General features: G+C 36.2%; 2 protein-coding genes across 3 annotated transcripts; one reads left to right on the plus strand and one right to left on the minus strand.

The window, feature by feature from the left end:
• Positions 1–3,171: 3,171 nt before the first annotated feature.
• c1ql3b (complement component 1, q subcomponent-like 3b) lies at positions 3,172–5,298 on the plus strand. Its single transcript, XM_051126425.1, has 2 exons — positions 3,172–4,247; positions 4,855–5,298. The coding sequence occupies exons 1-2, from the start codon at positions 3,681–3,683 to the stop codon at positions 5,032–5,034; spliced, it is 747 nt and encodes a 248-aa protein (XP_050982382.1). The 5' UTR covers positions 3,172–3,680; the 3' UTR covers positions 5,035–5,298.
• On the minus strand, positions 5,291–13,891 carry pter (phosphotriesterase related). Of its 2 annotated transcripts, none has more exons than XM_051126412.1 (5): positions 13,842–13,891; positions 12,527–12,982; positions 10,469–10,734; positions 10,233–10,373; positions 5,291–7,416 (listed from the first exon to the last, which is right to left on the minus strand). In XM_051126412.1, exons 2-5 carry the CDS (start codon positions 12,956–12,958, stop codon positions 7,206–7,208), a joined length of 1,050 nt encoding a protein of 349 aa, XP_050982369.1. In that variant the 5' UTR covers positions 12,959–12,982; positions 13,842–13,891; the 3' UTR covers positions 5,291–7,205. The 2 variants fall into 2 exon arrangements, with proteins under 2 accessions (XP_050982369.1, XP_050982361.1); XM_051126404.1 differs by lacking the exon at positions 13,842–13,891 and adding an exon at positions 13,625–13,822.
• Positions 13,892–15,409: the final 1,518 nt, after the last annotated feature.

The raw sequence follows: 15,409 nt of genomic DNA on the forward strand, positions 1-15,409 counted from the left end.
ATACTATGAAAGTCAATGGCTACCGTCAACTGTAAGGTTACCAACATTCTTCAGAATATCATCTTTTGTGCTCAACAGAAGAAAGAGGTTTGGAACAAGTGGAGGGTAAGTAAACGATGACAGAATTTTCATTTTGGGTGAACTATCATATGGTTTTTTTAAACCTGTCCTAATATTGTGTAGGAGTCCCCTACAAAAGGTTTAAATGCATCTAAGGTCAGAACATTGCAATTTGCAATGAATATACATTTGTGACTCTAGACCACAAAACCAGTCATAAGGTTAAATTTTTCAAAATTGAGATTTATACATCATCTGAAAGCTGATAAGCCAAATAAGCTTTCCATTGATGTATGGTTTGTTAGGATAGGACCGATATTTGGCTGAGATACAGCTATTTGAATATCTGAAATCTGAGGGTGCAAAAAATCTAAATCTTGAGAAAATTACCTTTAAAGTTGTCCAAATTAAGTTCTTAATAATGCATATATCTAAAAAATTAAGTTTTGATATATTTACAGTAGGAAGTTTACAAACTATCTTCATGGAACATGATTTTTTGGCATAAAAGAAAAATAAATAATTTTGACCCATACAATGTATTTTTGGCTATTGCTACAAATAAACCCCAGCGACTTAAGACATTTATACATAGAGTAATTTGTCAATGATTTTGAAACAGTTCGAATTAGTTTTGAGCGTAATGTCTATAAACCCCTCCCTTCTATATGCCTACTCTACTCTGTAGGTCAGTCCAAGCCTGTTGTGATTGGTACAGAGGGGAGTACCCGAGCAAGCTGACGAGTGCTACCATCTGTGTTGCCAAATCCGCAAATGTTTTTGATGTCGTGGGTTGAAGCAACCCCAGTAACGTCATATTTAGCCCCTGAAATGTGAATTGACCAGGGGAGGCAAAAAATGTGTATTTCACACCTCGGAACGTGGAACCGTCGAAATGTGATTGGGCTAGTTTTGCGTAGCGATTGGACACGTTTTGTTGTGAAAACCTGGCAACCCGGAGCATGCACCTGTAAATAAAACAATAATATAGCAAGCGAATCGTGGCCACAGCTAAAGTTCAGCTTCTAAACTGTAAAAAGTTTCTAAAATGCTTCTAAAAAGTTGACTGATGAAACAATACAGTTTGTAAACCAAAATATGTCTAAGTTACATTCTTTGTTATTAAATAAAGTAATTAGAACAGTGACAGTCTACATTAATCGACGCATTCTTAGGAAACGGTGGATTTACAGCGAATTATCAGAACTAAATTATTAGAACAGTAACATAGTGGTTTACCTGGGAACCTAAAGATGCAATACATCACATATTAGCACAAAAAATAGATATTTTGAGCACTCAAATGAAAATGTACACATAACGTATTACTCACACTTGCAGGTTGTGGTTTGGAGATGCTTGCTGGTCCAAATTAAAAAAAAAAAAAAATTAGAAAAGCCAAGATTAGAGAAGCAGTCCTCTGTACAATGACGAGTACAACAGAAGGTTCGAATTGTATTGCTGAGGTATCGTGGAAAAAAATTAATTTAAACCACTGATTCTTCACATCATCTTTCGGCAATGAAAACAAAACAAACTTGCTTTCACAGCGCAGAACACAGCGTCTTCTCAACATGATGTAAACGCACTAATTAGCGGAAGTGTTTGTGGGCAGGTCAGACTGTTCCTGTTTCGCCGGCAGGGAGGGATTATGCAAATGTGTTACCCAGTGACATAAATCGGTAACAGGCAGATTCCACTCGTTAAGGCGATTCTGAGTCGACTCTTTCTTTTGAGAGACAATATCTTCATGTACATATAATTTACTCCAGGTCAATACAGTTAGGGTAGGTCGAAAAACTCCCATCTCATTTTCTTCTCCAACTTCAAAATCATGATACATTGCTGTTTTACCTTGTTTTTCTATAAAGGGCATTTGATCTTCACTTCACTGATCTGCACATTCATTTTGTAAACACTGGGTCTATACTTCTGCAGCGATGTAGATGGCAAAAGTGAGATGGGAGTTTTTCACCATACCCTAACTGTATTGACCCAGAATTCACATGTGCATCACGGAGAATAGACAAGACAAGCTTTTGAGGTTAAAAAGTATGTTTAGAGCCCTTTGAAGCTGCATTTAAACTGCATTTTGGAAGTTCAAACTCACGGGCACCATAGAAGTCCACTATATGGAGAGAAATTCTAGAATTTTTCCTCAAGAAACATAATTTCTTTATGACTAAACAAAGACACAAAAATGTTGGATGGCAAGGGGGTGAGTATATTATCTGTAAATGTTTGTTCTGGAAGTGAACTTTGCAGACTGCTATCATTGAAGGATAGCTACATTACAGACTGCAAGAAAGATATTTTTCCGAAAACCCATATGACCTGCTCTTTAATAGTGACTGTTTATGCAAATGGCCTCACTGATGTCCTTCAGTTTGATGAGGTGCTGAGAACTTAATTTTGAGTCATTGATATTAGTGTCTAAGATGACAATGTGTGGAACTTTTTTAGGTGCTTTATCACTCTGAATTGGTGCAATTGATTATATTTCTCTAGCTGATTTATGGGTAAATAGAGACTTTGGGAGACTATGTCTGGGATGAGCAGAATAACAATTTGCACCGATTACAGTTTTGACTCTTAATGTAGTGTGCTGCCTTATAGGCATGAATGAATGTTGGTGCTTTTTGTAATAGTTGTATGCTCTTATGCTCATCAAATCTGCATTTATTTTATCATCAATACAGTAAAAACACCAATATTATGATACATTACATTTTAATATATTTTAAAATGTAATGTATTCACATGATGAAAAAGCTGAAAGCATTACTCCAGTTTTCAGTGTCACATGATAATTCAGAAATCATAACAATATGTTTATTTGGTGCTCAAAAAACATTTCTTATTCTGAATGTTGAAAACAGTTACTGAGTAATATTATCATGAATACCATGATACATTTTTTTCTGGATTCTTTGAGTAATACAAAGTTCAAACGAACATTTATTTTTATTCTTTTAACATTTTATTTTTTAACGTGACTTGTGCATTCTAAATAAAAGTACAAATTCTTAAAATAAATAAACGAATAAAATCTTACTGACCTTACTGATGATGTGTCCAGATGATGCATATGCACAATAACTGTCACAAATACATGTGACACTTCATGAGTACACCATTAATCTCTTAAAAAGCTATTAAATAGGCTAACAACAATGAAGTCATTTTCTGATAGCGTGCCACTTTGGATCAATCTGTGTCTTTGCATCTTTCTGAAGATACAGCTCACGTGTGTGCGCACTCTCTCTCTTTGTCTTTCTCACGACATAACCAACCCACCACCCACCCTCAGGTGAGAAAGCAGGGCTGTAATGCATCTCACACATTTCTGTTGGTGTTTCCAGTCTTTAACTTCGTTTTCTAAATAAACAAACAAAAACTTCGTTCAGGTGACGTTTACATCAGTCCAGAGAATGATAAAACGTCTTCGTTGAAAAGTTCATTGACTTTCTCTGGAGCTGCAGGGAAGTTTAATTTTTGTTTTTGGCGTCTCTTCTGCGCCGAGCAAGATTGCGCGTAAATCGCAGCGCGAGGCGCGCCCGGTGCTGTCGAGACTGGGCGTCAGAGCGCGGGTGATCGCCACGGGCGTGCTGGGTGTTGTCATGGTGCTGGTGCTGGTCATTCTCATCCCGGTGCTGGTCAGCGCGGCAGGATCCGACCCGCGCTATGAGATGCTCGGCGCGTGCCGCATGGTGTGCGATCCGTACGGTACTAAGTCTCCATCATCAGCACCGGAGGACAACCGCTTGGTTCAGTCCCCACCAACTTTCATTCGCGGTCCGAAAGGGGAGACAGGGCGCTCAGGACGGATCGGTCCGAGGGGTCAGCCGGGTCCGCCGGGTCCACCCGGACCTCCAGGTCCCCCCGGGGTCATAGGAGAACCGGGGCCACCGGGATTACCTGGTCCGCCCGGAGTCACCGGTGTCATAAGCGCGGCGACGTACAGCACCGTCCCCAAAATCGCCTTCTACGCAGGACTCAAGAAGCAACACGAGGGTTACGAGGTGCTTAAGTTTGACGATGTGGTCACTAACTTGGGCAATCACTATGACCCCTCGAACGGTAAATTCACCTGCTCCATCCCGGGAATCTACTTTTTTGTGTATCACGTATTAATGAGAGGTGGTGACGGGACCAGCATGTGGGCTGATCTGTGTAAGAATAACCAGGTAGGTCACAAATCTGTCACAGTTTATTTATTCATCAGTCAACGAATCTTAGAAAATATTTAAAATATATATATATATAAAAAATAATTTATTTTTGTTTTTACACAACAACAACAAAACATTTTTTTAAATATTTTCTAATAATAAATACATGTATAAACATGTTTCTATGAAAACATATTTTTAAAAGGTATGCATTAAACTAGACATATTTTATTATTTATTATAGAAATATTACATTTTTTATAAAATCTGAATATTATAATTTGTATTTATTCAATATTTAACTTACATTTTGTTGTAATAGTATTATCATTATTACATTATTTTTTATTATTATACAAGTTCTATCACATATTATAATATTCTGATAATGCCAGCATGTCCTTTTCAGGACAATAGCATGTAAGAAATCAGAAATATTTCATTTTAAAAACATGCCCACTTCAACAGAAAAACAAAAATGCAGTAACTTCCATAAGACAATTTAGTTTGAAGGTGTTGTGATTAATAAGGAGTCGTAACTTGATGTGCAATTATTTTATGGGATTAATAAAGTATTTACTGTATCTAACGTGAGTTATAATCTTTTTTTTTTTTTTTGCAGGTGCGTGCAAGTGCAATAGCGCAGGATGCAGACCAGAATTATGACTATGCCAGCAACAGTGTGATTTTACACTTGGAGCCTGGAGACGAGATCTACATTAAACTAGATGGAGGCAAAGCGCACGGGGGAAACAACAACAAATACAGCACATTTTCAGGCTTCATGGTCTACGCCGATTAACGCCTGTGGCATGGACTGCACTTTCAGATGTACCTCATTTTGACGTCACAACGTAATTAGAGTGAGGTCACGAAAAGTTTAACCCTCAAGCTTGCGACAACTCATCCATGTCAGAGTGAAGGACAAAAACAACCAAACGTCTAGCGGAATTACTGAATGATCATACATCTCGACGCATGTGAACACATCCTCTACACACAAATTAGTTTTTAGAAAATTCACTGTGATTTAGAAAAAAAATCTTACAGTGTAACACTGATGATTGTAGTATATTTATTGAGAGATCATTTGGCATCATTCCATTCCATATGTGCCTACTTTACACTGACACATGGCTGATCTGAAGAGGCTGTTACAGAGCACCATTAGCCCGGAAATATAGTTCAGATGACATTTCTTCACATTCACATTCACATTCAAGCCACAATTCTGTACCGTTTTATATAAATGTTTTCATTTAAAAGTATTATCACTGTCTGGTATGTGCAGTGTCATCAAAAATTGTGAATATAATAAAATATATTGTATGATTTGCATGCGTGTATAAATTTGCTATGAAACTAAAAGCTCTACAAATATATTGCACAGAGCTGGGTAGTAACTGATTACATGTAATCTGGATTATGTAATCCGATTCCAAAAAGTGAAGTACCTGTAATTAGATTAAATTCGATTTTAAAATACTCGTAATCAAACTACAGTTACTTTTTTATGGATTACATGATTACATGTATTTTTTCTTCTTCATCTTTAAAAACTTCCTTTCTAAAATAGCTTACTGCAAATATACATTCAAAAAGTCTTAAGGTTTTGTGCACATAAACAGAAAGATCAGTCATTATTCAGGTGGCATCACATTTGACCACTGATTTCAGATTTCAGAGGGGTTTCAACAGCATCAGCTACTGATGAACACACTGGTTTTTATTTGTATTACCACTATGTAGGTTATTTATAAATACCATGTATTTCTGTCTTTGGAAGGCTTTTGTCTTTCAAACACATTAAAATGCACAAACGTATAAAATGCATAAACGTTTTTGTCATCGACTGTAAAATGGTAGTCTTTACCTAAATCTATATATTAAAAAGGGAAATCAGTTTTGTAAGCTAACTGCTAGGAAAAAAATACATAAAATGAAATTGGACAAGATGAATTAACATGCCATCATCTTCTAGGTAAATTATGGATGACTCCGCATGTTCTTTTAACATCATCTTGGTGTTACACAAGAACAGAGCACCTGACAGTGTCATTATTTTACTAGAGAAGTCACTGTGAGCGGCCACCTGCTCCAGAGAAACTCATCTCTCCGTCCTACCCAATGACCTGTCAGAACGCATGCCTTCAAATTATCAGATGCGCTATGGAACATCAGGCTTGCCAAAGCAAACGTGTACAGCAAGCAATCTTACTTTTAGGCATACGGTCACTTCAGTACTAACAGTCAATTGTTGTAAAGGGGCTATTGCATGTTCAACCTTTTATTGCCATTAATTCTTTGAGATGTTTGCAGCTACACAATGTCAGAAAGCAAATTTTGCAAACTATCACAATGTGTGATAGATTAAAAAAAAATGTTTTGCATGGGCTAATTAGTAACTAATGTAGTTAGGACACTTCATCAGACTTACTACTGTTCCACTTTTTTTTAAATCATCTATGGCTTAACTGTTCATCCAATGAAAGTAAAAAGCACCTCTTTTCCATGTTTTTATATAACATTATATATAATTTCTTGTGGTGAGAGAACTTTGACCCATTGAAGATTGGGTGAATATTTGATTTTTATATTTAAGCCCAATGACTAAAAAAAGACATTAAAGAAGAGTCTAATTAGTGTTAAACTTAACATGTGAGCTATGAGTCTTAACTCTGCTATCTAACACTCTTAAAAATAAAGTTTTTATTTGGCATCAATGGTTCATTTGACTGCACAAAAGCTTCTTAATAGAGAAAAAAGTTAGATTATTAAAAAATGTTCCTCGTATTAGCAAAATAATGCCCCCTTGAGAATTTTTTTTTTTTTTTTTAAAGAGAGTACATGAATTAACATTCACCAAAGCAAGGAATTTAGCACCAAAATCTGGACAACAGTGTTCCTAACCAGAAAAATTAGATTCGTTTTTGGTATGTTAACTTGAGGAAGTAAATTTTTAAGGCAGCTGGTTTATTTGAAAGTCAGCCATTGTTTAGGATTCTCTATCAGTATTTTGTCCACCTGGTTCTGAGTGATACCTCGAGACAGCATTTTGGGAACAATATTCTTCAGAATGTGGCAGTAGCCATGTCCGCCATACTTGGTCAGTCGGTGCTTGGTGTGGATATCGTGGGCAATGAGGATTCTGTCTTCATAACCTTCCTTGATCAGGAAAGCCAAGCTAGTGGAGACAAAATTACTCTCAATGATGTGTTGACATTAAATTTGTGCATTAACCAAATTGGCATGTTTATAAAATAAAATACATAAATACATAAAATGTACAAACACAAACAGAAAATCAGGCAGATGTTTATGATCTGCCTACTCATTGTTTCCCCTAGGATTCCAGGTTTTGGGGGGGGGGGAGAAGGGGTTGGGGGTGGTGGGGGGGGGGTAGATTACCAACGGTACGGTACGGTACGGTACTTTTTTTCCTACTTTCTCTGTGTAATAACAAAAACATTTATATCAGTGAAAAAATAAGTTGAAAAATCTCAATTTCAACATTTTGAACAATAGGGCCCTACAACACTGATCTATATGTAATGACTGGATCGCTCACTGCGTTCTAAACTGCCGTTAGACAGTGAAGCCACCGGAAGTGCTCGATCCGCCATCTTACTATCCCCTACCGGCAGAGAGCACCATTGACTCACAGCACCTAAAATCACCCGATTATAAGTGTATCAGTCACACAGGACTAGTTTTTAGGATATGTGTATGTAAATTATTTTTTACTTAAAATGTTATGTGCAATGTTTATCGTCTTTTTGAGCAGGATAAAAAAATGTTTTCCAATCGTTCAGGTGGGTGTGTCAGCTGCGCACTGGCCAACACAGTTAATTGATCCAACACAAAATATATTTATTTAGGTAAGGAATTATACAGGAAATATTAAACATGAACATATATCTGATATTAGTATCTGAAATTGATTCGAATATACAATAATACTATACAAGCATCTGTTACTATATTGTATTGAAATTAAAATATTGGAAATAAAGCTTGATGTCTTTAAATCCGTACCATTATGTAATTAGTCAGCCTTTTTTTTCCTCCAGGTTATGACTGAGCAACTTTTATTTCAAACTTTTAAAGATTGCGCAAATTCTATTATATTAAGTGCCTTAAATTACATTATCTGACCTGATTTTGCTCAATAGCGTCAATGAAAATAGTCTGAAACAAAGTCACAGCTGATTTGCATCTCTATTCAAACACAGCTGTAGTCCGTTTCTGAATGAACATGCGTTTTTGTTTTTTCCGTTTATGAATGAACGTGCGAGTCATTGATTCAATTACACATTCGTAAAGAGTCACTTGCTTCATTCCTGAATGAATGATTCAGTGAATCAGTGACTTACCGCCATCTGCTGACAGTTTTAGTTTCATTTTTAAAGTTTAATTTTATCTTTTTAGTTAAGTCATTTGATATTTTTATATTAAAATGTTATATTTAATCTTTTTGCATTATTAACATTTATCTCAACATGAATGTTATGTAGGCTGAATTAACAAACGTTTAAATCATGACCTGCTTCAAAATGATGCGAACGAAATCATTGTTGAAACATGCATCCTGTACGAATAAAAACACTAACAAAACAGCATAAACAGTGATTAACTGTACAAAGCAAATTATATGTATACAAAGCATAAATATTTATTCAGATTTCAGAATGAGCATTTTGTCATTTGTAAACATGGTGAACATCCAATGTTTATCATGTTCATCTGATGTTCGCTCCTGTAATGTATATAAACGTAACTTTTTAATAAGCAGGGGGAATTCCAGACATTAAACAAATAATGTTTAAATGCTTAGGACGTTCGCGTTGTGAGAATGTACAATGAGACGTCCGAATATGAAAACGCTGACTTGTAAGGCGATGTTTTCTCATTAAAGTCGTATAATTTCCTATTCGTTCAATAGAATGTTTGCGAATACTAGGGAATAGCAATATGGCGGCGCAGTGGCTTCACTTCTATGACGTCATGCACAATCCAGTTCTCTATTATAGATCAGTGCCCTACAATCTAGAAATTCTTGTGTGTTTTAATTTTTCTGATAATCAAATACAGGCATTAAATATTTCTTTATTTTTAATTAAATAAAAATTAAACCTTTTTATTTGTTGCCAAACAAACAGAGTTTTTCTGTTATTTATTATTATAATTTCTGCATTTAATTGTTTAATTAAATTTGCCAGAAATAGGAATATTTAAACACCTACATTATACTGTACAAAAGTAATACAAGACTAATACATTTCTGTTATATGTTAAACCGTACTTTTATTTTGACAGGTTGCCGGTTAGTTTTTGTGTGTATACACAACGGTATGATGCTAATTTTCTCGAATGAAACAGTAAAATTTACATGAAGTGACTCTCACAGCAGTTCTGGAAATTAAGTTCATGCGTTTATGTCGTCATATAATGAGACGCAGAGGCCGAAAACCACTGCGTCTCTGCCATTCATTCATACAGAGCCAAGCGGAACATGGAGGAATCATATTTAAACTGTCTTGTCGCGTTTTAATATTTACAGACACTAGTCCATATCGTGATTCGAATTAAGTGAGAAACCTACTTTTGATTTATTAAACAAAAAATTGACGAATTCTGCGGCATCCCGTGCTATAGAGTAAATTCCGTTTTTATGAATGGACTCCGCAATCCTGTCCGCATTTTAGCGGAGGAGAAATTGTAGACGCGTGACTACGTAACGTTAGAGACAGAAATGACATGCCATTGTGTAAATAAAATAAATAACATAAGGCTATTTCGTTTTTTAAATAAAAGAACAAGGTATAGACCTGTTCTATAGGAAAGGTGACCTGACGTCTGTTGTGATCTGGCGCTATATAGAAAATAAAGTTTACATGGCCTTAAAGGGGGGGGGCGGCGGGGCGCCCCCCTAATATAATGGCCTAATACACTGCTACTGTAATGTAATGCCTGCTGTGCTTGCTGGATGCAGATACTTACACCTGAACTCTCTGGCTGTCGCTGGGCATGTCAACATCAAGGTTGAACGGGTAATTCAGCATCTCTGTGCCAAAGAGGTCATATTCAAGGTAGCTCCCCTTCTTTGCAAACTCCAGTAACTCTTGCCGATCAAATATGGTCCTATAAGGGAAACGCAGATTACAGTGTCGAGCGAATGTGACCATGATGTAGTTCATTTATAGCCTACATTTAGCTTTTTACCTGTTTCTCCTTACCTGTCTAGATGAGACATGACTGTTTTAGAGATATCTGCACCTGCTTCTTGCAGAATGCGTATGACTTCCCCAGGAGCGGCACTGTTCCGTCCGGGGTGGATGATAACCGGGCAGCCGAGCTGAGTCTGAGCATGAGCGGTGGCTTGCAGGACCTTCTTCTCACTGTCGGTGATTGGCCAGCCAGTACCGATCTCTCCAATCACACCACAGCGGATATCTGTACCATCTGCTCCACTGAGCACCTCACTGACAATGATATCAGTTAGCTTGAGGAAAAAAAGACAACACATCTGAGAAACAGAAACACTTTGAAAATAGAAAAGTCATCTGTTTCATCAACAATTTTACAATGTATGCTACTGGTTAAAAGTATGGAATAAGTAGGGGTTCAAGCGCATAGCGCTGAAACCCTGTTGTAATTGTTAGAATGGTCATGGATCAGCAATGTAACCGTAACCGTAACCGTAAGTTGTAGAGACTTGAAACTTAGAGGGATGGTAGTACTCACGTCGCTGTCAACGTGACCAAAATTCACCCCAATTGGCCTACCAGGGTCAATTGGGGTGAATTCCTGTCGTTGGAATCCTTGGCTCACGCCAGATAAAATGCATGTGAGCCTGCCGAAATTTTGGGGTATTTTGGATTTTAAAAAAAAAATTAGTTTTGAGAACTAGTCCTAGGTTTTTCGCCCAATCTGGACCAAACCAGTGCAGAAAGATTCTCTGGAGAGCGAATATCAATAATTATCAAAAAACTTTCGACTCACCGTCGCAAAGGGGCGCCAAAACGTTTGAAAGGGGCAGGGCCACTTTTAGTAAAATGCCTATAACTCCTGAACAGAATGAGATATCTCAGCCAAACTCAGAACACTTATGTAAGAGCTCAATCTGAGGTCACAGGAAAAAAACTGCGGAGCTTGGCCACTTGGTGGCGCTATAAGGGAAAAAAAAAATGTAAAAATGGCCATAACAGTGCAACCATTCGTCCTGTCAACATGAAAATCGGTGTGCACCGTCTTGGTCCAAATTGCCACAAGTGTCTACAAGGACATTTGCGTTTCTCAAAAAACATTGGCCAAGGAACTTTGAGCACCTGTTAGACAAGGTTAATAGAAACCGTTTGGAACAAAGGGAAAACTTAAAACTTCACAAAACCTGCTGAGCACATGCAACAGATGATTATAAACAAGTGTGCAAAGTTTTAAGGGAATCGGACCACACCTGGTGCTATAACAGTCATAACTGTTATAAACATAATATTTCTATGGTAAATTATCTGCACTTGCCAAAAATGTTTTTTTTTTGTGTGTGTGTGTTTGTGTGGGTGTGCGTTTTGTTTCTCAGTAGTTCACCAAGTATGTACTTATTTGATGAAAAACACTAAAAAGAGTAATATTGTTCAAATATCATTAGAAATTATAAGAATGCTCTTCATTAAAAAAAAAATGTATTCCTGTGACACAAAGCTGAATTTTCAGTAGCAACTACTCTAGTCTTCAGTGTCACATGAAATCACTCTAATATGTTGATTTGGTTCTTATGTTAAAAACAGTTTTAGCTGCTCATTATTTCAGTGGAAACTGAAAGAAACTATTATTCAAATGTCTATAGTAAAAAGATGTGGCAAGAAGAAGAAGAAAAAATATTTTAAAAAAATAAAAATAAATAATAATAATAATAATAATAATAAATATATATATATATATATATATAGAGAGAGAGAGAGAGAGAGAGAGAGAGAGAGAGAGAGAACCAATAACAAATGATAATAATTAAGCTCATCACAAGAATACATATTAAAAACAATATATATATATATATATATATATATATTGAGAACCAATAACAAATATAAAAAAAAATAATAATAATAAAATAATTATATATATATATATATTTAAAAAAAATATATTTTATTTACTTAATCAAATAAATCCAGCCTTGGTAAGCATAAGATACTTTTTACAAAAATGTAACAAAAAGAAAAGAAAACAAAAAAACACATAAATATTCCAATTTTTGATCAACAGTGTAGTCACAAGACCACACAAAATCATACCTTCTCAACAGTCATCTTTCTTGTCTCATCAGAGTGGGTCACGTCCACATAGTACCCCGCTCCGGCTATGATATGCACACCTGTGTCTTTAGCCAGCTGCCGCAGAGCAGGTAGATTTCGAGTGATGCCAGTGGTGGTGTTCTCCACAATGGATCCTCCTCCTGCCTTACGGTAACACAACAGCTCTTCCTTCACTGCTTCGATCTCATGATTCAACAGCAGGTTCTCATTGTGGCTGTATGGATTCTGCTGCAACCAGTGAAGATGCTTCATCTCAATGGGAGCTGTAGCAAGACTCTCGTCTCCAGGTGCAACAGGAACATGGCTGCACTCAAACGTCATCGTAAGGTGTTCGTGGGTCATGGTGCGGCCCAGCTGATCGGGCTCTATCAGACCCAGCACCGTCTGGACCTTACCGCTCTGTTCAGGCATGGTTCTGAGATCCTGTCCTGCAAACTGTTGCATTTATTAAAATAGGGTTGCCAAGCAATATAGTGCCTGCCAAGCATGTTATATTGTTTATTTTGCAGTCTATGATATTATTACAATCCATGCATACATAGTTGAAATAAACATAACTTATATATAAAGTCACACACACAACTTTTACCAAGATATAAATAACTGCATGCTTGAAGAACACGAAGTGCATGTTTAGCTGGTGTAAAACTGTAGGCTGCTGTACAACTGACTCATCATGGCTGTCTCATAAGATATATAATGTGTTAGCCAAGCTTTAGTGGCTCGGACTTTGCGCTGATTAAAGAATACAGACTTCATTTATTGCAGTACACTGAGTTCCAAATACGGAATACATAAGTAATGCAAATGCATGCATTAAGAAGAATGCACGTGCTTTCGAGATTATTAACAGTTAGATTACTAGCATTCACGTCAAACAACAAGCGTATAAAGCGTATAAGATTGGGATTCTGAAAGTAGACACAGAACGGACTGCCGGGTCTTCTTCAATAACAATCGTTCGCGACAACACACAAAAAGCATGCAGTGTTACTAGCTGTTGTTTTTAAATCACACAACGTGATGCAGTTAGTGATTCATAAAGAACAATAAAGGATGAAGTAAAAAACACAAGACCTGCATGCAAGTTCAACTTCCAATTTGCAGCACTGACACCGTACTAACAGGCTCTCGCGAGTTAATGTAGATATCGCGAGACTTGATGTTACCGCAACATTACGATTTAAACACAGTAAACTAAAGTGTTCAAAGCAAAACAGTTAAATCAATTAACTTAATCAATTGAATCAATTTAAATTAAATATAATGAAATAGCTGAGAATGAATGCAGTACCTCTAATATGAAGAAGTGGATAAATTTAGACGGATTGCTTGTTTTTAAACTTTCATGCGCTTATGCCACACCCCTTTCTATTCACTGACGTTTGTGAGGGTACTTTATTATATAAGTGTGCTTTATTATATAAGGGCTCTTTGTGGACAACGGGAGTCGGAAAATACATCCTCACTCAAGTGAGTGCCTTAAGAAAATAAAGCCAGTTATTATGAAACACGCCATTTGGAAACTAATTATCAGTATAAAGGCGCAAGTCCAGTACTATTTAGGTTATAGCCTGTGCCATGTTTAAACAATAATTGCTGTGTTTCCATGAGAATCCATGGTGGGAAAACAACTTAAACTATTACATTTTTCCTGCAGATATGTTACAAAATTAAATGAGCATTTTAACTATTAATTATTTATTTTGTTTATTGAAATAATTTATTGTTCTTGTATATTATTTAATTTATATGCCCTGCTGATATTTTTACAGCCTAATGAAACCTTTGCCAGATGCACATGAGGGATATTCTAAATCTTGGTAAGTTGTATCCTTTGTTATTAGAATCACATCAACTAACCCAAACTTTCCATATTGAGAAAGCAATTTGTATGCAACAAAGTGCCCATATATGCATGGCTCGATCTAACCATTGATCCATGATTTTAAACTGGCATGTTGAGCCCTGATACATTTTCCCTGTGCAAGTCTGATCTAACTAATAGTGACAGGTCCTGGGGAGTTATCTGACCGGGGATTCATGTACAAAATTAGTCCTGAGAGAGAGCAGGAAAGACTATTAAGTATCAACCCACCACAAATTGCCAAACAGCTGTGGGCTTCTCATGTCAGTTTTAATTTATCCCCTGTGAAACATAAAAAGCCTGTATTCACTTTTAGTAACACTATTTATTAGAATCAGCAATCTGATTTTTCCTAATCTTGATTTGGCTTGTTACTAGTACTATTCAGCTTTTTCTCTATGTCTTTTATAATATATTAGAAAGATGGCAGTACTGATGAGATGACCTTCACAGACATTGTTGTCAATATTGTTTCTGACAGTGTACAGCCACAGAAAATAATAATATTAATAAAAAAAAACAAGCCTATATGTCTATATTTGGAATAAAGGTATGATGTCTCAGAGTTTTCAGGGGTATAACTTTTTTTTTTTGAAGATGTGGGTAAACTAACCAATGGCCCAGATGAGTCAATGAATTTTCATTTCTAGCCTAATTTAACCTGAAATTAGTTACTGACTACTAACTATACCTCCAAAAATGTGAGATCACTGAAATAAAAAATGTAATTAGGGTGAATTAAGGTAAAGTGGGCAACTTTTTGTTGTGTGTAATTTATACCCAGAGGGAAATATTTACCTTATTACATATGTTATTTAACACATTTGACAGCTAGAGATTGTGGTTTCTTAGACAAACACTTTGATCAGCTTCAGGAGGCCTTTGTTGACCCTTCAGAGCTATGGAGTACTTTTTATGATAGATGGATGCACTTTATTGGACTTTTATTTTCGACTTAACATTCCATTCCTGTATATATATATATATATATATAT

This window comes from Labeo rohita, chromosome 2, assembly GCF_022985175.1.
Source record: "Labeo rohita strain BAU-BD-2019 chromosome 2, IGBB_LRoh.1.0, whole genome shotgun sequence".
In the NCBI taxonomy this organism is placed as follows: Eukaryota; Metazoa; Chordata; class Actinopteri; order Cypriniformes; family Cyprinidae; genus Labeo; species Labeo rohita.

Excerpts from the sequence above, each read along its gene's own strand:
- c1ql3b (XM_051126425.1), top strand. The coding sequence starts at position 3,681 with ATGGTGCTGGTGCTGGTCATTCTCATCCCGGTGCTGGTCAGCGCGGCA. Across the intron at positions 4,248-4,854 it reads ATCTGTGTAAGAATAACCAG|GTGCGTGCAAGTGCAATAGC; the intron begins GTAGGTCACAAA and ends TTTTTTTTGCAG.
- pter (XM_051126404.1), bottom strand. Across the intron at positions 10,374-10,468 it reads GTCATGTCTCATCTAGACAG|GACCATATTTGATCGGCAAG; the intron begins GTAAGGAGAAAC and ends TTTCCCTTATAG. Across the intron at positions 7,417-10,232 it reads GACAGCCAGAGAGTTCAGGT|CTTGGCTTTCCTGATCAAGG; the intron begins GTAAGTATCTGC and ends TGTCTCCACTAG.